At 64.2% G+C, this 25,499-nt stretch overlaps 1 protein-coding gene across 2 annotated transcripts; it reads right to left on the bottom strand.

The window, feature by feature from the left end:
* Positions 1-891: 891 nt before the first annotated feature.
* Positions 892-25,389, bottom strand: DLGAP3 (DLG associated protein 3). 2 transcript variants are annotated; one of them, XM_065650379.1, is made up of 12 exons: positions 25,255-25,389; positions 10,232-10,314; positions 6,812-7,883; positions 5,636-5,841; positions 5,096-5,210; positions 4,744-4,978; positions 3,994-4,334; positions 3,792-3,877; positions 2,711-3,135; positions 2,012-2,103; positions 1,718-1,861; positions 892-1,435 (listed from the first exon to the last, which is right to left on the bottom strand). In XM_065650379.1, the coding sequence occupies exons 3-12, from the start codon at positions 7,823-7,825 to the stop codon at positions 1,217-1,219; spliced, it is 2,877 nt and encodes a 958-aa protein (XP_065506451.1). In that variant the 5' UTR covers positions 7,826-7,883; positions 10,232-10,314; positions 25,255-25,389; the 3' UTR covers positions 892-1,216. The 2 variants fall into 2 exon arrangements, with proteins under 2 accessions (XP_065506451.1, XP_065506452.1); XM_065650380.1 differs by having other exon boundaries at positions 5,096-5,162.
* Between the last annotated feature and the right edge of the window lie 110 nt (positions 25,390-25,499).

Below are 25,499 nucleotides of genomic sequence, written 5' to 3'. Positions count from 1 at the left end.
GCTCTGCCCTGGAGGGGACACTGGGGACCCCCTGCCCTGCTCCCAGTCTGTGCAGTGAGCAGCAGTGTCCCAGGGTGTCCCCTGGTCCCATGGGGTACCAGGCGCATGTCCTGGGGTGTCCCCTCCCCACAGGACACCAGGAGCTCGGGGACAAGTGGTGCCCCCCCCAGGGTGATCTCTAGCAGCTCTGCATTCAGGTGGCAGCTCCCAGCCATGTCCACACTGCCATCCCACCCACTGGCACCAAGCCTGGCCCAGGGCAGAGCCAGCACGGTCCCCAGCCCCGCAGGTGCCAATGGGCTGTGGGCAGGTCTCCCCGCCACCGCCACCTCACTCGCACACCGGGGACACACAACCCAGGCATGGGAGGACAATGTCCCCATCCCCAGTTAGTGCCACGCTGCAGAGATGCTCCCAGGCTCCCGGCTGGCGTGAGGGAAGGACGGATGGACGGAGGGACAGACTGATGGAGCAGGAGGGCTGAGCGGGATGGGGAGAAGCACATCGCGATGCTCCGGGCGAGGCAAGCAGGGCGGCTCGCCGTGACCGGGGGGTTTCTGCTGCTCTGGTGCGTCCCACCAGCCAGAACACAGCGCTGGTCACGTGGAGTTTCTGGTTTATTCCTCAGGTTATATTTATATACGTATAGAGGGGAAGGAGCCCCCCATGGCACCCGAGCAGGAGGCAGGCGGGGGGAGCCCCTTGTCCCAGCCGCGTCCTGAAGCCTTGTGCTGGCAGAGCCGGGAGCGGGGCTGGGGGGGCTCTGGCTGGGGGGGCTCTGGGGACCCATCCCCACCACGCACCGGGGGATTGCACTGAGTACAGAGAGGCGGGGGGCCTGCCTGCAGCCCCCTCCCCTCCAGCCTGGTGGGGCCGGGAGCCGAGGGTCACCTCTCAATTGGGACATGGGGGGTGCAGAAGGTCTAGGGGGTGAGAAGGGGACAGAGAGCTGGGACATGGCCCCAGGGAGGGTGGGCAGAGGGAGTGAGAGCCCCGGACCCCAGGAGAGGCTGGCAGGGGCATGCGGGCAGGGGGCAACGGGATGGGGCAGAAACGGGCTTGCGTCCACCCGCCGTTGGATCCACGAAAAGGTCTAAGATAGAAAAGAGAGAAGCTGTGAGCGGGGCCAAGAGCTGCCCCAGGGTGTCCCCGCGGCCCCCATCACAGTGAGCTACGGCCGCGCCGTCCAGTCCGGGTAGAAAAGCGGCGGCTGCGGTCACAGCCGGGTCTGCGCCTCGGGGATGTAGATCTCGATGCTGTCCGCACTCTCGGTGGCCGAGCTCTGGCGGAAGGAGGCAGCTCGCTTGGCTGCCAGGAGCCGCTTGCGGGCCTCCTGCCGCTGCCGGTCCACCGAGTCCAGAGAGCGCTCCTTCACCGGGTGCACCTTGGAGCGCGGCGGCTTCTTTGGTATCGGGGGAGGCACCTTCTTCTCCTCCTGCACAGACAATGGGGGCTTCAGGGTGGGCATGAGGCCAAGACCTCTGGGGAATGGCTATCCCGGTGGGACTGGCAGAGCTGGACACATGCACGGCACTGCCGTGGGTGCCAAAGCCCCTTCTTTAACCTCAGTTTTCCCAGATCTTTGTTTTTACAAGTATTTGCTAGAAGCAGTGGCTTGTGACAGCCCAGCAGCAGCTGTTTGGGCAGAGATGTGCTTGTGGAGGAGGGAGGGAGAGGTGACAGGGGACAAGTGCCAGCAGCAGGGCCCTGCCCTTACCTTGGGCTCCACAATCTTCCACCCGTTGGCCTTGAGCTGCTGGAGCTCTGCGAACTTCATGCTGACGTCCTCGATGGAGAGCTGCAGGAGGTCCCAAAAGCCAGCCAGGTCTTGGAAGGTGGGCACAGGGAACGCGTTGGGATCCTGCGGGGACAGAGTGTCAGCCACGTCTACCCTCAGGACACCGGCTCTGCTGGCCATGTGGCCATCTCACCCCCACGCTGCTGGGGGGATCTCTGTCCCGAAGTCCCTTTTCCACCGGCTACGGGTATGAGACCGCTGGCCGGCACTCACCATGTTCTGCTGGCAGAGGCGGTAGAACTGCTGCACCTTCTGGGACATGAGGAGCTGGGCGCTGCCCACGGCGCTGCGGATCTTCTCCAGGACTAGCGGGGCGAGAGGAGACGGTCAGCACTCCCATGGGGCACGGAGCCCTCCCCTGCACAGTGGAGACCTGCACCCTCTTGGGGCAGCAGGACAGCCCGGACCCCCTCAACCCGTGTGGGGTCTCCTCCCTCCTCCAGAGCCCTCTGGTCCCTGAGGGTTTCCTGGTGTCTCTTGCCCCCATCCAAACTCTTCAGCCTTGGCAGGGGGGATGCTGCAGGGTGGGAGCACTGCAGAACCATGGCTGTGCCCCCCAGTCCCACAGGACCCCCAGTCCCTCCTAGAATCATAGAATCATCTTGGTTGAAAAAGACCCTCAAGATCATGGAGTCCAACTGTTAATCCAACCCTATCACTACCCCATGTCCCTGAGAACCTCATCTCCGTCTGTCCAACCCCTCCAGGGATGGTGACTCCACCACTGCCCTGGGCAGCCTGTTCCAATGCCCGACAGCCCTTTGGGGAAGAAATTGTTGCCAAGATCCAACTTCAACCTCCCCTGGTGCAACTTGAAGCCGTTTCCTCTCATCCTCTTGCTTGTTACTTGGAAGAAGAGCCCAACACCCTCCATGCTACAACCTCCTGATCCCACAAGCCCACCCAACTCACTCTCCTCTGGCAGGTCATAGTCCTCGGCCTCCCTCTCCATCTGCTGGCACCAGCCCTCCATCTTCTCCACCTCTGCCTGCAGCAGTTTGATGAACCATTCGCCATCGCGGTGGCAGGGGGAGGCACGGCCGGAGTCGGGGAGGCTGCGGGAGCCCCGCTCCATCCAGGCATCCCGCCGGGGCACCTCCACCGTGTCGTACTGCAGCTGGTAGTCCTCCCGGTACGCCCACTGCCCCTGCGTGTGCACCGTCTTGTACACGGCGTACTGCCGGCCGGACTCGGGCTCCGAGGAGTGCCGCTGGAAGGGGCGCCCGAACTGCAGGGCTTTGTCCTCGGTGGCCACGGCCAGCCCGGCGAATCCCTCCAGCTCCAGGTCTGCCTGCACGCCCGCCGTCACGCTGTTGGAGCGCTTGAAGCGCGCTCGCCTGGGGAGAGCGAGAGCACGTGGGGACACTGGCGGCCGGCGAGGACAGCCCCGCTGCCCCGTCCCCCCGCCGGGTGCCATCGCGGGCAGGGAGGGGGTGCCCACAGGCAGGATGGGGCTGGGGACACCGGTCTGGATCCTGGAGTATTTGGGGCCGTGGGGACAGCCCTGAGCAGCTGGAACCCGCTGGTCCCTCATTCCCTCTGCTCTTAGCCTGTTTCCATGGCTACTGGCGCTGGACCACGGATGGAGAGGACTGTGCACCGGGGCTGCGTGGGCATGCTGCCGGAGCTCCCCTCCCGTGGGCTGTGCAGGTTCCAGCACACAGCGCTCCCACCCCAGCCAAAACATTGTGTTTAGCTGCAGAAAAGCCCAAAGGTTTCATCTGCACCTGGGCCAGGTTCAAGCCCCAGGGCTGAGCTCCAGCAAAGAACCTCCAAGCACAGGGCAGGAGCAGGGGAGCCCCATCCCCAGGCAAAGGGAAGACCAGATCCTGCTCCAAGAAGGCAATCCAGTTGGGGATGGTGCTGAGTTCTGGGGCCCCAGCCAGATGAGAGAGGGAAAAGATGCTGCGGGACAGCTCAGGGAGCCCCACGGGGACATGGCCCCCTATGCAGCGAGTGTGGCAGGTCTCAGCCCAGCCCGACCCCATGGTACCTTTTGTCCTCTTCCACCTGCACCCCAATAGAGTGGAACTCCCTCTGGCTCCGGCTCTCCGTATCTGAGTCCGAGATGGCCTCGACCTGCCGAGGGGCAGAGGGAGCACGCTGGAGGGTGGCCCCGAGATGCAGCACGGCAGCTCAGCATCACCCACATCGCTCGGGCAGGCTCAGAGCCCGCAGGGAGGAGAGAAGCACACCTGGACGCCGATGGAGGGACGCCACTTGCGCTGCCGAGCCAAGCTCCTCAGCTCCTCCCGGCCGGGGATGGCCTTGATGATGAGTGTGGAGGGTTTGGGAGCGGCGCGGGGCTGGACCGGGGGCAGGTCGAGGGCCACGGCCGTCACCTTGGAGCTCTCCAGGCTCTCGGCCGAGTTGCAACGGGCCGCGGCATCTTTGGACCAGGCAGGGCTGCGGGCGACCTCGCTGGGCAGGTAACTCTCATGGGTGGACTCGGTGCTGCTCTGCGCCGTGACGGAGATGAGGGGTTTGGCTTTGGTTCCTGGAGGGATGGGAGGTGGAGCTTTTCTGTAACTGAAGGCTGTTGTGGGAGAGGCGCAGGATGAAAAGGCGCGTGAAAACACAGACACTTGCTCATTTCCCGCCGCAAACAAGGACCCCAGGGGAACAGGGTTTTGCACCTCGGCTGCCTGAGGTCCAGGCTGGAGCTCAGAGGGGCTGTTTGGCCAGTTCATCCCCAGAAAGGGATTGGAAAGCACCCCAGACCCATGCTAGAAGTGGAAGGAAGGAGGGAATGGTAGACAGGTGCTGGGGACACAGAAAAGCCCTGTGACCGGGGCTGAGCCACCAGCGGGATGCTCACACCCTGTACCAGGGGTTGCCCAGGGCGGGGGGCAGGAGCAGGGGCAGCAGCACCCTTGGCGGGTGCAGGCGGGGAGACACGGGGGTCCCTTGCGCGGCCGAGCCCCCCCCAGCCCCCCGGGACTCACAGGTGCTGGGCTTCAGGATGCTGCTGGTGATGGGTGGCCCGGCGGGGGCCGACATGGAGAAGAGCGAGAGGCATTCGTCGTCCTGGGAGCAGCCCGCCTGGATGGCCCGCAGGTAGCTGTGGCTCCGCATGCGGAAGCAGCCGGGCAGGTCCAGCGCCTCCACCGCCTGCGACTCCACCTCGCCAAACACCGACTCGCAGACGGCCTCGAACTGGTGGTTCAGCTCGTCGTTGATCTGGGGAGAGTGGTGGGTGAGGCGGGGGGCGGCGAGGCAGGGCTGAGCAGGGCAGGAGATGCTCAGAGGAGCATCTGCCACCCTCGACCCTCCCCAACCTGCTCCATGGGACCCTACCTGGCCGGTGGTGAAGGAACGCCCATAGCCCTGTCCCCGCGGGAGCATTCGCGGTGGCGTGCAGCAGCTGGGACAGTTACAGATATATGAATCAGAATAGTGCCTACTTGCAAACCTAATGAGAGACAGCAGGAATAGAAGGGATGGCACCAAAAGCAACACATTCCAGCAGAGCAGAGCATTCGGAAATGCAGCCGCAACGATGCTCCTGCCAGCCCCGACTGCTGGCCCTGCTCATAACTGCCCCAAAATGCCATCCTGGGGTACAGACCTGTCCCCCAGCGCTGCAGAGCCACTGGAGGGATACACAGCGAGGCCAGGGACAAGCAGCCAGCCTGTCACCCGCCAGGACTGGGTGACATCCCAGTCATCTCCTTTTGACTGTGCCTGTCCTCCCTAACCTTTGCTCACCCCAAAGCCCAGCAGAGCCGCGTCCCCCCAGCACCCACCAAGCGCAGCTAAAGCTCCTGCAGAGCCCCAGCCCATGTCCCCGCTGCCACCCACGGTGCTGAGATGGGGCCGGGAGGTGACAGCCCTTACTTGGTCCTGGCCTGGTCGGCGCTGGAGGAGCGGCGGTAGCTGTCTCGCCGCGTGGCCGCCCTGGGCAATACTTTGGCGCTGGCGTCCGAGTCGGCGCTGTCCTCATCGCCCATGGCCTTGATGTAGCTGCCGCTGCGCATCCGCCGGCAGGGGATCTCGCCGTCCTTGCCCACCGCCGGGTACCCGCTCCACTCATCCTGCGGCACCTGGGGCAGGAGGCGAGCGTGGGAGGACGCGGTGGCCTGGCTCCCGCCATCGGGACACAGAGCTGAGCCCCACACTGGCCACATGGCACGTGCCAGCCTGAGCCCGGCGTGTGTGCGTGGCCCAAACCTGGCGTGCATGTGCCAGCATGGCTCCCCCGCCCTCCCCACAGCACCCCAGAGCTGCGGGGACAGAGCCTGGGGGCTCTGCCCTCCCTAGGAAAGCCCTTAAATCCAGGAGAGCCGACTCCTCCTAACAGCCACAGCTCCCCGTACCCCCAAAACCCGGGGCAGCGCAGCAGCTCCCACCTTGCAGCCCCCCCGGCAGGCATGGCTGGGCCAAATCCCACCCATGCCAGTGGCTGACGTAGCAGCTGCCGGTCCCACCATGTGCCACTGGTGCCAGCACCACAGGATCCTTACTGGGCTGTGGTGGTGGGACGGTGTTCCCCGGGCTCCACGGAGGGGGCGGCAGGGCTGTCACCCTGCCCCAATGCCCCCGCTGCTGGCGGAGAGGGGCCCCAGACACCTCCCGTCCCTGGCCAGCGCGGCATTGCCGCTCCCTGTCTCCTTCCCCGGGGAAAAGGAGAGAAGAGTTAATTAGTTTTTAATTGGAAGGGGGGTGACCTAGAAGGGAGCCTGGTGACGAGGCAGGCGGTGGCACCCGGCCAGGCGCAAGCGGGATAAAAGCTGCGTGGAGGGAGCGGGCACGGGGCCACCAGCAGCCCCGAGCCGACAGAGCCGGTCTGACCCCAAACCCAGCGGGAACGGGGCAGGAGGTGGCAGACGGGGACAGTGGGGACCAGCGCAGAACCCCATGGGACAGGACACAAGTGCTGGGGATGTGGAGTGGAGCCGGAGCATCCCCACAGCGACTGGGGTGCCGGGATGGAGGGTCCCAGCCCCGGCTCACCCCCTGGCATCGCCGCCGTGGTCCCCGGGTGACAGCTCCCCGCCCTGCCCGGCCCCTCACCTGCAGGTACTGGTACGCTCGGTCTTTGGCCTTTGCCTCCTGAAGCATCAAGGTCTTCTCGGTGCCGCCGGTGCTGGGGTAGGCTTCGCGGGCCTGGCTGACCGTCATGGTGTGCCAGGCGCTCCTCTTGAGCGTCTGGCCGTCCAGAGACATGGACATGCCGGCACAGGCCAGGCATTTTCCTTCCCTGCCACCCTTTAGACTCTTCAAGGTCAAGTCTCTGAAGGCACTTTCGGGAGCGTCCACACAGTACTGGGTGCCCTGGTCGGCCGCGTGCCGGCCGGACACCATGTAGCTGCTGTCGCTGTCCAGGTTGTCGTCGGAGCTCCACCAGCCCATCATCTTGGACCGGTGCCGGGAGTCCACCTTGCGGTCCTTGCTCTTGCTGCGCTTGCCGTGGCGGGACTGGTGGTGGTGGTGGTGGTGGTGGTGATGGTGGTGGTGGTAGCCGTCCCCGCGGCCGTCCATCTTGGTGCCGTTATAGTCCCGCTTGGCCGGCGCCTCCAGGGAGTGGGACTTGGCGAAGAGCTTCTGGACGGAGTGGACGAGGTGGCGGATGCGGCTGGGGCTCTCGCTGCGGGGCTCGGCGCCGCCGGCCCGCGGGTACTGCAGCGTGTGGAAGCCGTCGTGGTGCAGCGGCAGCTGCTTCTCGAACTGGTCCAGCAGCGTGGGGGGCAGGCGGTTGATCTTGCTGGCGGGGTGGGCGGTCGCCATGCATTCGTCGCAGGAGTCGTAGGGCTGCTGCTGCGCGTGGTGCATCCTCGGGAAGGTGCTGCTGGCGCTGGCGGAGGGCGGCTCGCTCAGGGGCCCGCCCGGGCACTCGCCGGGGCTCCGCGCCGGGCAGAAGGGATGCTCCAGGGAACAGGGCTCGCTTGGGCTGAGGAGGTACGGCGGCCGGCCCTCGAGGCCGTGCTGGACGTAGCTGGCGGGATGCTGGCAGTTCTCAGGGATGCAGCGGCAGCGGTGGCCGGAGGAGGGCTGTGCCTGGCTACGCTCCCCATGGTAGCCCTTCATGGTGTCAGCACCCGCCCCATAGCCTCGGCATCCTGCAGGGCTGTCCCTGCGGGCTCACCTGCGGGGACAAGGACAGGTATGGTGTCACGGTCCCCTCTGCACCCCCCTCGCTGGTGAAACATTGGGGCTGTCGCACAGGAACCAACCAAGGGCGCAAGGAAGCTCCCAGGGCAGGATTCAGCCCCAGCTGAGCCCCTGCAAAGCCGGGCTGGGGTGCCCAAAACCCAGCTCTCCATGTGGCGAGGGGGGCACGGCGCTGGGGCCAGGCACCCAGGGTCACCCCCGGCTCGGCTGCTCCGAGAGGGCTGCACAAAGCTAGGACGGGAGGGTAGAAGGCAGCGCCAGCAGCGATGCAGGCAGCACGGAGCCTGCAGACGGCGAGGGAGGACACGCTGCCATCATCAGAAACTTGTTTTCTTCTCCAACACCAAATATTATGAAGTGTTTCTCCATTAGGAAAACGGTTCTGGCTGAGTTTTTCAGCCGTTGCGATTCACAGAGCCGCTAACGAGCTGCCGCGGGGTGCAGGGGGGGGCTGCGCTCTGATGTCTCCATCCAGCACATCCTCCTTACACAGCCCCGGCCACCGCGCCCAGCCACGGGTGGAGACCCACGGGCAGCTGCCCCACGGGTTGCAGGGAAAGGTGACCGTGGGAGGGTTCCCGCGGTAGCCGGGGTCATCAGACATGTGGGGGTTGCAAACGAGGGATGCTGGGAGGGATGAGGACGTGCAGGGATGGAGGGGCCACGTGCCCGAGGATCCCTGGGACAGGAGAGGGGCTGGTCACCCCCCCAGGGCCGCGGGGGCGGGCGGCAATGCCAGCGTTGGCGGTGAGCGGCAGCCGGGGCCGTGGCAGTGCCCGGGGAACGTGTCTGCCCTAATAAGCCTCTGCCGACACCTTCCTCCCGGCTTCACAGCCGGATGGCTCGGTCCTGCGCCTCTCCCCCCACCCTCCCCATCTCGCTCTCGCTCTCGCTCTAACGAGGCTCCCTAATTGCTGCATCTCAACCCAAGGATGCTGCAGCCTGGTGCAAGAAGAAATGCCTCTCCTCCCGGGAGAGCTGCTCTGAGGAGCAGACACAGCGCGGGAGGGGGCTGCCTCTGCTGCCCCAGGATTGAGCCAGCAGGACAGACAGACAGACAGAATGCCAGCCCCGGCTCTGCCTCTGTGGGCTGAGCTATCATCTCCTGCTCAGGGAGGGAAGCTCTCAGCTGATCCAAATACTGCCGCTGTGGCGGGAAGGAGTCAGAATAGCTGAGCAGCCCGTCACTGTGAGCTTGGCGGGCATTTGTGCTCAGCAAGAGGAGGAATTCAGCAAAACTGGGCCCACCACCACACTGGCGAGGCAGCACCGCGGCAATGCCACAGTCACGGGCAGCGGTGGGGCAGCACGATGGGGCAGAGGATGGGGACACATCGTGGTGAAGGATGCTACGTCCTGGCCACTACCAGCTCACCAAAGCCACACAGGTGCCTGTGCCCTGGCCAGGGACCAGCCAGTTCCCGTGGCACCCTGGGGATGGGGAGGGGGTCGGGAGTGATCCTGGGGGTCTCAGCACAGGCACAGTGGCTGAGGGTCCCCGTCCTCATGTCCTGGCGGGGACGGCCACATGCAGAGGGCAGGAGAAGCCACCGAGCCCACTCCTGTCCCCAGCCGGAGCCTCACCATGCGATGGCAGCTCGTGCCGCGCAGCCCTGGGGATGCAGGGGATTTGCGCCACCAAACCGCAGACTAAAAACAGGGGGAAAAACCCAGCCTGGCTGAATTTTGTGCCATTTAACACCAGGGTAATTACCACCAGTGGGAACCTACCGCCCACACAATTATGTGCTAGGATAAACTGGAAGAGCGTAATTACCTTTACAAATAACTCACTTCTTGCCTTTATTGCACCTGAAGCCTGCAGAAGCTCCCACCGGCGATTCCCGCTCTGACGTCTGCTCCCGCCATGTCTCCCACCCGTGATGGTCAGCAAAGGGACAAGGGCCCATACCCCTAGCGCCATGGGCCGTGCCAAAATTCAGCCCCCTCCCTTCACTTCCCATGGGGACACTTGGCAGCAGCAGTTCTGCTTCCCGGCAGCCGCCTGGTGAGATCCTGCCTTGGTGGTATTGCGGGGACCCAGCCCAAGCCTGAACCCCTCCGGGGACCCCACGGCACTCAGGGTCCCCAAAGATTTCCTCCAGCTCCAGGACCACCAGTGGGGAGGTGACAGGACCACAAAACCCCACTGCAATGGCTGGGTCTGGCAAACTACCCTGGCGCAGAGCAAGATGGGATTTGCCAAAATTTCCAGGTCAAAGAAGAGCTGAGGTTGACGGCCTCGTGCCTGGGGCGTCCCAGCCCCCTGCCCTCCCAGGCAGCCCTTTCCGGGGTCCCGGTGATGCCCGTGGTGGCACTTACCGCCCAGCGCTCAGGGGGATGCTGTCCTCATGGCCCCGGTGACAGCGGCTCCTCGCTGCGGGGTCTCCCGGGGACAGCAGGCTCTGAGGGGGGGTGAGATGATGAAGATGAAGCCCAAGGGCATTCCTCCCCAAAACCAGCCCGACCCACCTCCCCGTGTGTTTCTGCAGCAGCCCAGCTGTCCCTCCTGCCCCGCGGCCGCCCCGCAGGCAGCGCCGCCTGTGCCGGCAGCACCAGGAACGGCTCCGCGCGGCTGCCGACACGTGTTTCGCCCAGCTTAGCCCCAAAACCATCCCCAGCCCCATCCTCTTATGCAATTCCCTGCCAGCGGGCACCAGAGCCAGCCCAGCGGCCACGTCGCCGTCGCCTTTGATTTGCTCCGGATCTGGCCATATGCTCCACAAAGCCACCCTGGCTTTCCAGCGCGAGCAAAGGGATTTTTTTCCAGCCGCTGGCCCGTCAGAGACGCGAGCTCGGCCCGTTCTGCTTTGCAAATTAGCGCGAGGTTTTGCCAGCGCGGGTCCTGCTGGGGATCTTTATGGCTGGGGATGAAAGCAGGAGAGAACAAACACGCAGCGTGAGCGCCTGGTGCCGCGCACAAGCTGGAGCCTGGGAAAAAAAAATTAAAAATAAAGCAGTCTTCCCACTTAGGAGCTGAGCAAATTTGATCTATGGTCGTTGGAAGAAAATAAATATGGAATACTGCCAGGTTGTTTCCACCGTGCTTTTAATCTATTTACTTTTTCCCAGCTCGTTGTAAGCGAGAAGGATTGTGGAAAGCAAACATTTTATTTTATTACTAATTGCTCTGTTATTTTATTAGGCTGTATTAGTAAAATTTACTCAGCCCGGAAAAAAAAAAAAAAAAAAAAAAGAAAGGCTTAGTAAGAGATCGCCTAATTTAGTACATAATTCTGCGCAGAGTCATTATTTTCTTAAAAGTTGAATTAGCTGAAAGCAGCTCACCGACGGTTCATTAGCTGTGACAGGCAGGGAGGAGAGTGGCACTGGGGAGAGGTTTGTCACCTGGTAGGTAAGAGCTGGGAAGGGAAAGAAGGGAGAGAAGGGAGAGAAGGGAGAGATTGGAGAGAAGGGAGAAATTGGAGAGAAGGGAGTGAGCAGGACGCAAAGATCGCAGTAATGTGCTCAATGCCATCAGGAAATCAAAGCCCGTTACTGTTAACCAGCAGCTCTGAGGGGCAGGAACCAACCAGCCGCTGCTGGAAACTCGGCATGAGGTGAGATTTTTAAAAAGTCCTGAAGGACAAATACCAGCTGAAGAACTGCAAATGTGAGTGGAGTAAGAAGTGTTTACCCAGGCTGCTGAGAGCAACGCGCTGCCCAGCACCCCAGGGGAGCGGGGCTGGGGGTCCTGGCACCCCGATGTCAGGGGCATCTCCCCGGCTCAGCCCCAGCACGTCCCCAATGCCGAGCACCAAACCGCGGTGCCCCAGGGCCAGAGCCCAGCGCTGCCGTCCCGCTCCATGCACGGGGATGCTGGGGACAGGCCGTTCGACGGGAGGGGCAGGTTATTAAACACATGATTAATTTTGGCACCGTCCCCAGCTGCCTGACAGCTTCTTCTCCAGGGCTGAGGAGAGCGAGCGCAAGAGGTGCTGCCTCTGCTGATGCAGCGGTTGGTGGGATGAAAAATCCTGCAATGCAGCACTGCTTCTTAATGAGCCATTTGTCTTTGAGTCTTCTTGACTCATTACCATGCCGGCAGAGGGATGGGAGTTGCCCCAAGTCCCCGTCTGAGCAATTACTCCTGGAGCAGAGCGAGGAAATACGGCCACGACGCGCCCCAGCTGCCAGGGATCCCGGCACGGCCGCCAGCGCCGGGACTCCCCGCCACAACGCAGATGCCACCGCCGCTGCGGGGGGAGCGGCATCCCCTGCACAGCACCCGCAGCCCAGCACCGCGCACCCGCACACCATGGTCCCCAGAGCCGATCTCCCCAGGGCAAGAGCCACGTTCCTGTGTTGGGGGATGCGAGGGAGCCGGAGCACCCTGGAGCTGCCTGGGCAGAGCCAGCGGAGCCAGGAGCCTAGCGCTGCAGCCCTGCAAAGCCCAAACCTGGATCTTCGAGAAAGAGCCACTTCTCCAAAACCCCGTACAAGTGGGGAGCGACCGGGGCGGCAGCCAGAGCCCACAAAGACGTTGGCTGAGAAGGAAAGAAGTGGCACAGGGAAGGGACCGTGCCGGCAGGGCTGGCTGGGGGGAGCTGGCCCAAGGTACCAGCACCTGCAGCCCCCTCAGCCCCCCAGCAATGCTCATCCTGCCCACGGGACACAGCACACAGGGAGCTGACTGCTGGGACCTCAATGGCCAGAGCAGTGGGAGCACAGCTGGCCGAGCCTGGAGACCACCCTGAGGGACCCCCAGAGCCGCGGGGACCCCAGCCCGTGCCAGCTGGCACAGGGTTCATGGCCACCGCACTGCATGGCTGAGCACCCATCACCAGTGATGCCCACGGACAGCTTCCCTCCCACGGACGCGCTCAACATCCGCCCACGCTGCCTGGGGCCAGCAGCAGCAGACATGCTCCCCCAGTGCCTCCGCAGAGCTCGGTGGAAAGGGGGGAATTGCAGGTGATCCCGGAGAGCTGAAGCGAGACCTACACACCTGATGTTCATCCACACCAAAGGGATGAGCAGGAGCATCTGTGCTCACCCTGGGGGCTCTGCTGCCATCTCCACCGGGCACCCCAGCAGAGCAGTGGGCTCCGGGCATCCCCAGGAGTTGGACCTGCTCCCACCACAGGACCCTTTCCAGGCATCCATGGCAGCCCCCCAGGTGCTGTCGGCTGTGCCAGGGCCCCCAGCTGGCAGCGGTGCTGGATGAACCCCATTTCCTTACCCAACCCTGTGCCATTTCGCCCTCCCCACCCGCACGCAGCCCAGGCTTAAAAAGCCACTTATCTCCCCAGCCACGCGGTGTAATGACTTAAGCCGGGGATCACTCCAAAGCTGCTTTGGTGAGCTCAGGGAGGCACAGACTTAGCACCAACAGTCTCTGCCTGTCCCCACCGAGCTCCTGGGCAGGCTGGTCCTTCCATCCCCAGCTCTGCTCCCACCAGGCACTTGGCCATGCCAGGGCTGTCACTGCCACCAGTGTTTCTCCGTGTCCCGCTTTCCCCAGCACGCTGCACCCTCCACTCCAACCTCAAATAACACCCATCCCAACCAGTTCCCTTTGCAATGCCGTCCTGCCCTGCAGCTCTTCCAACAGCAGGCAGAGGGTTTCCAGCAAACAGGACCTGGGAACGGTGAGGAAGCAGAGTCCTTGGTCCCTGCACTGGCAGGGATGCTCCGGGCCACCGTGCCCCGTTCCCTGGCTGTATCCCACCCCCGGGCACCCTCAGGGCCAGGGCTGGGATGGGCACAGTGAGCCCAGGGCACGGCACAGCCCAGCTCGCCAGCAGAGGACCCAAAGTGCCGCTTTAATGGATGGGCTTAATTTGCAAAGCTGATGAAAACCTAAATATTTAAATACATTAATTCTGCACAATGCTCTTAGCGTGTAGGGGCAGAGCGAAGCGGGGTACATGGCTGGCGAGCCAGGGGCGCAGCAGGAATGAGGGGTGTTCTGGTGGGACTGTGTCGGACACCAGTATCCCCATCACGCACAGTGTGGGGACAGCGCACGTCCTCATCCCCACAGCGGGCAGGGTGGGTGCCACGGGGTGCTCTGCCGTGGTCACCGAGGTCCTGCTCTGCCACCAGCCCCTGCAGCATCCCCTGGGGAGATGTGGGGAAAGGGGCGTATGGTCCAAACTGGGGAGCTGCAAAGGGCAGCGGGACGGGCCCCCACACAGATTACACCACCGATATTCCTGCTACAAGAGCTTAGAGATAAAAGAGATTTGCAGGATTTACCAGCAATACAAATTGAATATTTAATTTTAGCTGCGGTGGAGGAGCGGGGGCTCAGCCCCGGGGCACGTGGAGGTGTGCGGGCGGTGGGCCCGGGGGCCACGCTGCCTCCTGGGGAGGCGTTTCCAGTTCTTGGGGGAAAACCGATGGCAGGGCTGTCACCGGGGGGGGCAGGCAGCCCCACGTCAGTGTGACCAGGCACCCTCTGCCCAAACTGCCCCCAATCCCACCCGCTGGCTACCAACTGTGCGGCACAGCCTCTGCTGCCGTATAGGAGCTCCCGTGGGACCGTCCCCGGATGAACCACGTGCGCAGCCCCAGCGCCAGGGATAACAGAGCGGAGCACCCTTGGGATGGGGTGGAGAAACTCCCAAGGGGACCCGGCCACACCCCGCAAGGCCAGAGCAGGGGCCAGGCAGCAAGAGCCCCCCCTTATCCATGGGGATGGGGCTTCCAGATGGCCCTGAGCCCCAGCACAGGCGTCCCCACGGTGCCACCAAGCCGGACGCCCCTCCTGGCTCACCGCACCATGGCCGGGCGTGCAGCACCGGTGCGGGTGCCGGCACGGGGCGGGCTGGGGGAGGATGGCAGAAGATGAATGAGGGAGTCGGGAGGCTAATGGCATTGTCTGAAAAGTAGGTCGTGTGCTGAGCAAAAAGATATTTATATCGAAGCTCGTTCCCCCACAGAAGCTCCCGAGCCGGGCGCAGGCAGCACCACGAGCCCATGGCCGTGGCCCTGGCACCCCACGGACCCCTGCCCAGCTCTGCTATCCCAGGTACCACATCCCACCAGCCTCAGGGCTGCCCCGCTCAGGGGTGGCAGTACTGGAGATAAAGTCATCCCGGTGGAGCGGGAGCCACCGCAGCTCTTTCCCTTTTGCTGACCTGGCTGCAGGCGCCAGGCGACAAACGGCACCAGGTTATTTTTATTTTAATGTAACCTTTGCCAAGGTGTAACATTGCCATGGATGCTCCCCAGATGTGCACAGTCAGCCTGCGCCAGGACAGTCGTGGCAGGTCGCGTCCAGCTGTCACCATGTCCCCTGTCCCTTCACCCAGCCCCTCATGCTCCTCATGTCACCCCTGTCCCGAGCTGCAGCCAGGCCCCAGCCTTCTTGCAGACCCCAGCCACCTCCTTTCCTGCTGGGGGGAGACACGTGCACCACGTCCCCTCCCTCACACCTCCAGCCTTTCCAGAAAAGCCGAGAAATCGTCCCAGTGAGCCCAGAGGGAGCTGGTGTCTGCCAAGAGGTTTTGCCCCTGCTAATCGTGCTGCCCCAACGGCTGCGGACACGACCCAGCCAGCAGCACAGAGCCGTCCAGCCCCGCTCTGCTGTCCCCATCCCTGTCCCCATCCCCATCCCATGCAGCCTTGGATCCGGCACAGCAGCAGGTTCATTTCCCGTAATAGCCATGCCGGCTGAATTTACAGCCTCGCTCCGAGTTATTAATAATAATGCCCTCACTCTTAAGTAGGGCTTTTCATCTGCCTCAGAGCCCTTTCCAGAGGACGTCTGCAGCATTATCACCATTTTATTCTCGTTTCAGCGGGCAGGAGAGTGAGACAGAGGAGGGACAGAGCAGCAGAGCTGGGGTACGGGGTGTATGGTCCCGGGGGCAGCCCAGCCATGAAAACCCCCGGGGAGGCTGGAACGGCCCGTCCCGGTGGGAGGCAGCCACCGCACCAGGGCTCTAGCCGGTGATTTACACCAGCGGTGAGCCCGGGCCCCGCCACGCAGATAAATCCACTTCAGGCAGCAATAAACCAGCGTCACCGCATCGGTAATCCGCAGCGCTCCCACCGCGGTGAAAAATGGAAGGGCAGGGTGCTACGGCCGCACGCTTGTGCCAATAAATCCCAGTCCTGCACCCGCAGGTGAGCCGGGAGGGCTCCAGGGTGGAAATCCCTGGTGGAGCTGCGGCCGGAGGGGTGGGTGCCAGCAGGCACCCATGGGAGATGCCAGCAAGGGACACCCAGGCACAAGGGACCAGCCCAGGGGTGGCCCCAGCCCAGGGGACCCACAGTGGCCACGTGGGACCAGGGACATCCCCAAACCATTCCCACGCTGCCCACCCACCCTGGCAAGCACCGACGTCCCACGGCCGCGCGCCGCAGCGGGGCTCTATTGGCAGATTTATTTCTCTGTAAAAGCGCTTTGATCTGAAGTTATTTTTTTGTTTACTAGCAACAAGGTATTGTAAATACATCTTTGCCGATAATTATAGAGTCTGGGCGCACACCTTAATCTCCATAAAATATCAGATGCTACAATTTGCCTGATTTAATGAGATTGGAGGCTGATAAGGCGCTGAGGTAAGCTGTAAACTTAGGGGGGAGGAGGGAAATGATTGCAAATGTGTTAAACCGCCTTCATCCTCCTCCTCCTGCTGCTGCCACGTGCCAGGCCCAGGAGCGCGTGCCCACCCGCAGCCCCCTGCCCGCTCCGGGGTGCGCCCGGGCAGCGCCGCTGCAGCTTCACGCAGGGATGGGCATTTAGGGCAAACGGAGCTTTTTAGACAGTTTACCTCATTAAAACTCCACAAGCTGAGAGCAGCACCGAGGCCTCCCCGAGCTGCCCGTGGGGCTGCGGCTGGGGGCTCTGCTGTGGCATGCTCTGCACCCCGCGCTGTGCCGAGAGGGCTGGCAGCGTGGCACCCACGGCCCCAGTGCCAGCCAGGTCCCTGTGCATGTGTGCACGCTGCTGTGACAGCAGAGGTGCGAGGACAGCGTCCTCAGGGACTGTGGAAACGTGACTGTGCTGCCTGGGGAGGCGTGCACACTGGCAACCCGTGCTGTGCAGGGATGCATGCATGTCCATGCGTGTGCAGCCCTGCCTGGCACCACCAGCCATGCCAAGGACAAGCTGGGGCGTCCGTGCTGGTGGAGACAGGAGGGGAGCTGGCCCGTGGGAGCTGCACACCCAGCACCACCTGCCTGCCTGTGCATGGCCGTGCCATTGCCATGTCCCTCCCCAGACATGGGGGTCTGTACGGTCCCAGGTGTCCAGGGTGGGGGTCCCCCTGCCCGCAGCGATGGGGGGGCCCTGCCTGGAAAGCAGGAGGCTCCTCCCGGTAACGAGCAGCACCGTTTCCACAGCAACCTTAAAGGCCTACAGCTGCCCCTCGCTAACAAACCTGCGCTGGGAGCGGTCCCGGGGGGACACTGAACCCCGTCCCCCGCCCATCACTCCAACCTCCGACCACCTCTCCCCCCACCCATATATCCCCAAATCATGTCCCCCAGCTGGTGCCTGGACCCACCCGCAGCCCCCCATCCTGCACCGAGACCCCCAAAAGCCACAGACCCGTTGCACCCAGTGGGACGAGCACCCCTGAACCACCCCTGCTCCTGCCCAGGCAGGCATGAGGAGCTGGCAGTGACCTACAAATGTCAGGCTGATGGGTTAATTAATTTCCTTCTTCCTCAGGCCGTTATCAGATGGAATAAGACATCACCTGAGACTGTTAATTGGGCTAATTATTCCAGTTTCAGATTTTAAGTAATTAGTTACTGTTGTCTCCAGCCGTACTTCCACAGTTTTCTAAAAAGGTCAGGTGGTTCCCAGTTCCCAAAACCCGTGAGGCAGAGAGGCTGTGGTGGTGGCCCAAGCACACTGAGCCCCCTATGCCAGGTGGGGACACTGGGGACAGTGCGGTCCCCACCAGTGCCATGGTGGGAACCTGCCTCGTGCCGGCACTGGAGCTGGCAGAGGAGGGACATCCTCTATCTCAATGGCAATGGAAGAAAACCAGGAGGGAGAAGGGGAGATGAAAGCAGAGGGTGAAGGATGGGGGGCCAGGGGGAACCTCCCAGGCCCCTCCCTACACCCAAACGGTGACACCTACTTCAGGCCAAGGTCCCTCCACCAGACCAAGCCACAGTAACCCCCCCAGCAGCATCCAGGTGCCCCCAGGTACCTAACTGTTCCATGTCCAAGGTTAGACTCCCCAGGGGGAAAAAATCTCAGGCCGGTGTTTCCAATGAATGTGATTTTCCCCAGGAGATTCCTCAGCTGTCTGACATGGAGACAAGCACTGTTCACACAGGAGCACAGGCACACAGGCAGCACCCATCCTGCAAAGGGTCATAGTGGCCAAAGCAACAGCCAGCGTCCCTGGGCTTCCCATGGGGACCACCTGTCACCCAGCCAAGGCATCAGGTGCCTGCCCAGGTGACACATGCAGGGCAGAGGGACACACAGAGCCAGCACAGCCCCCAGTCTCACTCTGTCAAGGAACACCATGCTTCCTCACAGCCTCATCCCCCGCTATTAATAGCCCTCACTAGCCTCCTCAGGATTCATTTGCATATTTGATTGCAACTCCGAGGCGGGGCAGGGCCCTTCAATCAGCCGTTCCTGCAGCCTCATTTGCATCGTTTGACATTTTGTGCTGGGAGCACTGACACCAGCACCGTGGTTGGGCACACGGCTCCGGGGGTTGGAGGTGGGCACAGTGTCCCCAGCCAGCAGCGCTGCCTGGACAAGCCACATTGGCCACCCTGCGCCCACCGAGCTGGCAGCACCTCTCCAGCCTGCCCCAAACCCGGCAGGTCGTGACGGAGCCTTGGTGGCCCGTGTTCCCAGGTGGCCGCTCTGCCCTGCCCCACTCCCCAACCCGACTGGTGGCACGCGGTCCCCGTCCGACCTGCGCAGCGGGGCAGGCAGCAGCGGGCAGGCCATGCCCAGCCCCACAGGCAGGGCGTGGGGTGACAGCCACGGCCACGGCTCGGCCGCCTGGCCCGCCAGCTCCGTCTGCAGTTGCTGCGCATCAAAGGCTGGGATGTCCCCAGGGGACTGGGGGGACCCTGAGCCCCAGCACGGCCATCGCAGCCCCGGGGGGGCCGAGGGGCCGGGACACGCTGCCCCTTGTCCCGTCCAGCCACGCAGAGTGATCAGCACAGCGGACAGCACCCGCTGGCCACCACCACGGCCACCACCACTGCCATGGCCACCGCCATGGCCACTGTGGCCACCACTGCACCTACGGCCACCACCACGCCCAGGGGCACTGTGCTGCCCGGCAGCGCCCGCCGCAGACAGCCGCCCCGCAGCCCCAGGCCAGGGACGTGCCAGGCGGCGGCAGGAGGAGCCGGGCGGCTCCAGGGCCCTGGGGCAGCCACGGCTCTGGCTGTGTCCCGGGACGCCCTCGCTCCCCCCGGCTCTTGGCATCACTCATTTGGCAGGAAAAAACAACCCGAGGTGAGGCGTGGGACCAAGCCTGAGGATGGTGGGGATCAGGTGAGGGCTCCGCTGCTTCCCTCCCTCCTGCCTCAGTTTCTACACCAAGAAAACACAACAGAGAATACAGGTTCATCTCGGTGAGAAGCAAGATGATGGGGGACAAGCATGGAGAGGCACAGAAGGACCCGACTGCCACTGTGACTGTTCCAAGGAGTGAACCAAAGACAGGCAGGGCTGGAAGCACGGATGTCGGCGCCGGCTGTGCCGCTCGCTGGCAGCGGGGCCATCTGGCAGGCAGGCAGAGCCGGGGCTCCCCAGCTCCATCCATGGGCCAACACACTGACACCACAGAGGGGACCCCGTCCCTCACACACACAGAGGTGCAGCCCTGCCCTGCTTCCCACACGCTGGGACACGCTCAGCCTGGCCACCCTGGGACTCTGCTCCCGGGCTTGGGGACAACCAGCACAGTGCGGCCCCGTGCAGAGCTGAGCCGGGAGCAGCGGGGTCTCACCTCCCCCATCCTGAGCAAACACCTGCATGGAGACCCCCATGTCCTCAGGGCTGAGCATACTGTGTCCCTAAGGGTGAGCTCAGCCCAGGCACAGCCCCCGTGCACGCAGCCCCCAGCCCCAGCAGACACAGCCCCCAGCGCAGTGCAGGGAAAGGGAGCAGAGAGCTCAGAGCTGGGAGTCCCCATCCCAGCCAGGTGAGCTCTGAGGATGTGCCGAGGCTTGTCTGGGGGACTGGCCGGGAGCCATATACTGCACAGCCAGACGAGGAGGTGGCTGCCGGGGAGGAGGACCTGGCCAGGAAAGGGTTAGGAGCAGCTCCGTGAGAGTGGGGGCTGCCTGGGGGTCTCCCACTCTGCCTGGAGGGGGGAACTCGGCTCCCCCCACCAGCGCATCCGCTGCACCGGCACCGCTGGCACAAAGCAGGGCTCTCCTGAGAGACGGGCTCTGCAAGGCACGGACCCCCCTGCACACAGCCAGCCCCGCTCCCCTCCCACCGGGCAGCCCCTTCTCCTGCCCCCACTGCCCCACTCACCCACCGCTGCCGCTAAGCCATGAAGTTGCCCGTCTGTGCTCGGCAGGAGCCGGAGGACGGAAGCAGCGCGGCGGCTGGATTCGCTCTCTTCCTGCGAAATCCCTGCGGGCCGCCCATGCCGCGGCCACGCCACGCAGCGAGCGGCCACCGGCGTCCCTGGGGGTCACGGCCACCCACGGCAGTGGCGGTGGCCACGCTGCCAGCGCCTGGGCGACACCGGCACCTTCCAGGCGGCGAGAGGCGGTGGCGGAGCCGGCGCCCCCGCACGCTGGGGACACACCCACGCGCGCTCCCCGGCGCGCTCCGGCCACCCCCGCGCACAGCCCTGCACCCCCGGGAAGGGGCTGCCCACGCCAGCAGCACCCGCACGCCCACGGACCGCCCCGCTGCATCGCCGTGCGCGGACGGGCAGACACGCAGCCGTGCACGCTGGGACGGACACACAGCTCTGCACGGCCGGACGGACACACACCACTCTGCATCCCTGTGCCCCTGGACGGCCCCACAGCCACGCGCACCTGCTGCAGCGCTGCGCTCCCCGCACTCCCCCACTCCCACCCGTGGCATCCCCATGCCCCCCACACACCCACCCGCTCCTCTGCACCCCGCAAGCACCTGCGTGCAGCCCTCGCCCCCACCAGACCCCCGCACCCTGACACCCTCTGGCACCCATCGCGGCTCCCCCAGCGCAGGGCTGTCCTCAACTCCCCACCTCCCAGAGAGGGCCCCGGCGGGCCCAGAGCAGACACATCATGACATGAAACACCGAGACCATCCCTCGGCTTGGCGGCACCAACACCAGCCTGGGTGCATCAACTGCCACGGGGTCTCGCCCTGACCCTCCGGCTGGGGACACCAACCTGGCCAAGCTACATCCAAGACATGCAGCGTATCCCCATTAACAACAAGTTCACCATCCCCAGGGCTCCCAGTCCCACCACAGCCCCTCCAGCCCCCTGGGGAGACAGGGGGTGTCCCGGGTTGAGGCCACAGCACCAGGGATGGGACACCGGCAGGTCCCCCACTGGGCGTCGTGCTGGGATTCAGTACCTGCAGCTTTCGCAGTCCTCTCGCTCCGAAGCAGCACCCCCACACGCCCACAGACAGGCTGTTCTCCCGCTCTGCTCTGCCCACCAAAAACTTCAGCTAATTCCAAGCCCAAACGGCTCCTGGCCCCACCGGGAGAGAGGGCCAGGCAGGCAGCGAGGCTCCCACCACCGCCTGCCACCCGGAGCTGCCAGTTTAAGGCCAAACAGACCCTCAGTGAAACACCGAGCGCTGGCAACCACGCCACAAACATCTGCTCTTCCAACGGCATCATGATTCACGGGCTATTAATTGGGGCTTGGCAGCGCTGGGAAGTGTTTGCATCCCCTGGCTTCGCTCAGAGCCACAACTCGCTGCTGACAAGGTCCGGGTGCCGGGGAAGGAGCCAAACCCAGCAATGCACCGGCCGCAGCGGAGCCGTGCCAGGATGGGCACGTGGGGCACGGTACCCGGCTCCTGCACCCGTCAGCCAGCCATGCAGGAGCAAGGGAGAGCGAGCCCAAGGAAAAGAGCAGCAGCGGTGCTTGGTGCTTGCCAGGAGCAGTCGGCAAAACCAGCACAGCACCACCGGCACAGCACCGCGCAGCAGCCCCAGCACCTGCCAGCCCCAGGCTGTGGTGGGGGGGCCGCCTGCTTTGGCTCCCACCCGTGGCAGTGTCTGTGGGTGCTGGTGATGCTCTTGCAAGTGCCCAGCTCCAAACAGCGCCGTGTTTCTGTAGGGTCTCCTGGCTGCTTCCATGTGCGATGCTGAGCCGCTGGCTCCCTGGGGCACCGGCATCGCCTGCCGGCACGGCATCAAGAAGAACCGCAGAGCAGCACCCTGCTCAGGCAGCACCAGACAAAGGCTGGGAGAAGCCTGCTCCAACAACAGGCAAGAGAAATCTGAATTCAGAAGCTGATTAGAAACCATGTCATGGCTCCTTCCCGCTCCAGCATTTGGGGAGGAGTGAGCTCGTGGCGGGGGGGCATGGAAAATCTAATTAGGATTGAGGACAGGTTGTAGAGGAGCTGACACAGGAGCTGCAGGAGCACAGCTGCTCATGGAAGGGGGACACCGGGCGCCCACAGCACCCCCGGCCCCGCGGAAACAGGGAAAGTACAAATTAATTCTCCTTAATCTGATGGGCACTTGCTCTGCTGCCACGTGCTGCCGCCACGGCTGGCACAGAGCAGCCTGGCCTGCTCACGGCTCGGCTCGTGTGCCCACGGTGGCCACGGCTCCCCCATCCCCACATGGCTGATGCCGTACGGTCCCTGGGTGCTGGGCAGGGCAGGGGCAGCAGAAGGGGCTGGATCCTGCCCGGTGAGGGGGAGGCGAGCATGGGGTGCTGTGCTGAGTCTGGCCCTGTCCTTCATCCCAGGGTGGCTCCCCCAGTGCTGCCATTTGCTGGGGTAGCGGCTGTCACGGGGCCATCAAGACGGCCACAATCCCGAGGGCATGGAGCACTTTGGCGGCACAGGCTTCACCTCCAGGTCTTGGGGACAGCAGAGCCCCGAGGCCACACTGAAGGGTGCTACGCAGGGTCAGCAGCACCAAGCGCTGCTCTGCACATCCCCGTGCCTTCTGCTGGCACCTGCCGTGCCCTGTGCCACCTGCACCGCAGGGATGTCCTCCCCCCGATGAGGGAGGTGAGCAGCCACTTCCATCCATCCCATCGCCGGGATGTCCCCTGGGATACATCCAACTGTGCACCCCCGGTCCCCAGCCCTCCCCGCGTGTCCCCCGGCTGCCGGCACGTCTCGCCTGCTATTCTTAGCTCTCCAGCGCTGCGCTCTCCGGCAATGGCACCGTATATTACTATTATTGCTGGCTGCCAACCTCCTGAAGCAGGCAGCCAGGATCGCGGTGGGGCTTCCACACCCCTGGCGACCTGTCATACGGTCCCTGCTGGGCTCTGGTCTTCACCAGGCTATTTCAGGAAACCCAATTTGATGGGCAGAAGGAGCACAAGCCACAGGCTGGATCCGGGCTCCTCATGTCACCGCTCGGATCCAGATTTTAGCTTTGCCCCTGATGGCAAGAAGGGCCAAGAATCACCTTTGGCTCCAGATCCCAATTTCTGGCTGGGTGGGATCCAGGGTTTCGGGATCAGCTTGTTGGAGAGATGCGAGCATCTGCAAAACCTGGATCTGGAGCCCCAGCCACACGAGACCCCAGCGCGGGGCCGGATCCTGCCCCCACGGAGGGACAGACCCACGGACACCCATACACCAGCACAGCCGCCAGCCTCGGGGCTCCTGCACAGGCTCTGCATCCCGCAGGTCCCAGCACAACCCTGCCCCGAACTTGTGATGGAGAGGCTGAAGGAAGGGCCCCCCAGGGGCCCCCAGCCTGGGCTCCCCACCACTCTCTGCAAGCCCTGGGCACTCAGGGGGATTTGGGCACCGAGGGCTCAGCACCAACTTGCCCAGACTGGATAGGGACGCCACGGTTGTGTCACCTCGTTCCCCTGCAGCAGGTCTGCGCAGAGTCGGCCCTGGTGCCCAGGCTGAGCAGGTAACAACACCTGGGGCAGCCCCAAACACAGCTCACGCCTGCGCTGTGCCAGTGTTCCCACCACCCCCGCAGACAGGAGAGGCCCCTCCAGGGATGCTCCACAGTCACTTTGATGGCTATTTGTTCCCTCTTGGCCCTGCGGGCGCTTGAATAATACTTAGAAAGGGCTGCCACGCCTCCTGCCAGACTCCCGAGTGTGGCTGTGCCAGTCTCCCGGTGGCCGTGCCCCTGGTCCATCCCCCATAGAGGGAGTCCTGGGGGGCTGAGAGCCGCGGACGGTGCGGGAGGACACTGGGAGCAGAGAAGCAAGGAACCCAGATAGACGGGAAATGACATCCATTTCCTAAAGGAGAATCTGCGTTACTAGCCAGATCCTGCCCCAATTTACACCAAGGGAGGCCTTCTGCTCCCAGCCCGAATTCCTGCAGGGGCAGCTGGCACCCAACAGCCTGGCTCTGTCTCCTGCCTGCTCGGGGCTCCGTGGCTGCCCGGAGAGCAGGCAGGGACCCGCTGTGGGCAGTGTGGCCCTGAGCCCCATGAAGGAGGTGACGTGCAGGGCTGGATGTCACGGGATGGGGAGAGACAAACGGTCCAACAGCCAACTTGCTCTGCAGGTTTGGCACGGGGTGGAAGGACCAGACTGGCTGCCCCAACAAAACGCAACCATCCAGGAGAAGAAAGGTGAGGAGAGGGGAGAAACCAAGCCCCAGACCCCTGAAAAGCTCTCCCTGCCTGCCAGGCTGGCTGTACCATGGAGCCTGGATGTACGGTGAGAGTCACTGCTCGGCTTGTGCTCTGTGCCAGCTCCCAGCACCCACCGGCAGCCCCGGACCCGCACCGGCCCGGCTGGGGGACAGCTCCTGCACCCAGCGGCAGCCTTCTCTGGCTTGCAGGGTGGCGAGAGCGGAGACCACCGGGCTGGGGAGGGGTCCTGGGCCTGCCCAAACCTGGCCCGAGCCCTCCGCAGCGGGGGAGCACCAGGATGGCTGGTGTCGCCTACCGGAGGGATGCTGGAGGGGCCGAGAGCTTCAGCACTCTCCCCAAAGCCTCACGCACCAGGAGATGCCCGCACCCCTTCCCCTGCACCCGCGGGGGGATCCCGAGCAGCCGCACCGGCTGAGCTGAGCACCGCGGTGCCGGTGAGATGCCCCCAGCCATCTTGCCATCCCCCCCCGGCACCGACCCAGCACCCACTGGCTGGCGATGGATGGGTCCCCGGGCGACACGTCCCGTCCCCCCGCGGCCGGTCCCGCACGGTCCCGGCTCCCCGTTGGGGAGATCTCCCCCCGCGCTGGGCACCGCCGCTCCCCCGGGACCGCGGCCCCCGCCCGCCCGGCGATGCCCCGCGGCACCGGCCCCCGCCGCTCTTACCCCGCTCCCGCCGCCTACATCCTCCGGCCGCTGCCGGGCGGCTCCCCGACGGCCCGGCCCGGCCGGTACCGGAGCGGCTCGGTTGGGCTCGGCTGGTCCCGGCGCGGCCCGGGCCGGCGCCCCGCGCGTGGGAGCGCGGCGGGCGGCAGCATGCGAGTGGCGGCGGCCCCGCAGTGCAGCGCGGATGGGCGCGGAGCGGCGCGGAGCGGAGCGCGGCGCAGCCAAGACACGGCGGTGGATTTTCC

This window comes from Caloenas nicobarica, chromosome 23, assembly GCF_036013445.1.
Source record: "Caloenas nicobarica isolate bCalNic1 chromosome 23, bCalNic1.hap1, whole genome shotgun sequence".
In the NCBI taxonomy this organism is placed as follows: domain Eukaryota; kingdom Metazoa; phylum Chordata; class Aves; order Columbiformes; family Columbidae; genus Caloenas; species Caloenas nicobarica.
The sequence above is the reverse complement of the archived record's forward strand: the minus strand, read 5'-3'. Positions and strand labels throughout refer to the sequence as shown.

Bases quoted from the DNA above. Each gene is read 5' to 3' on its own strand.
- DLGAP3 (XM_065650379.1), bottom strand. From the start codon at position 7,825: ATGAAGGGCTACCATGGGGAGCGTAGCCAGGCACAGCCCTCCTCCGGC. The intron at 4,979-5,095 runs GTAGGGTCCCAT...CACTCTCCCCAG, and splicing joins GTTCCTTCACCACCGGCCAG to ATCAACGACGAGCTGAACCA. The intron at 3,878-3,993 runs GTGTGCTTCTCT...GCCCCTCGGCAG, and splicing joins GTCCCTCCATCGGCGTCCAG to GTCGAGGCCATCTCGGACTC.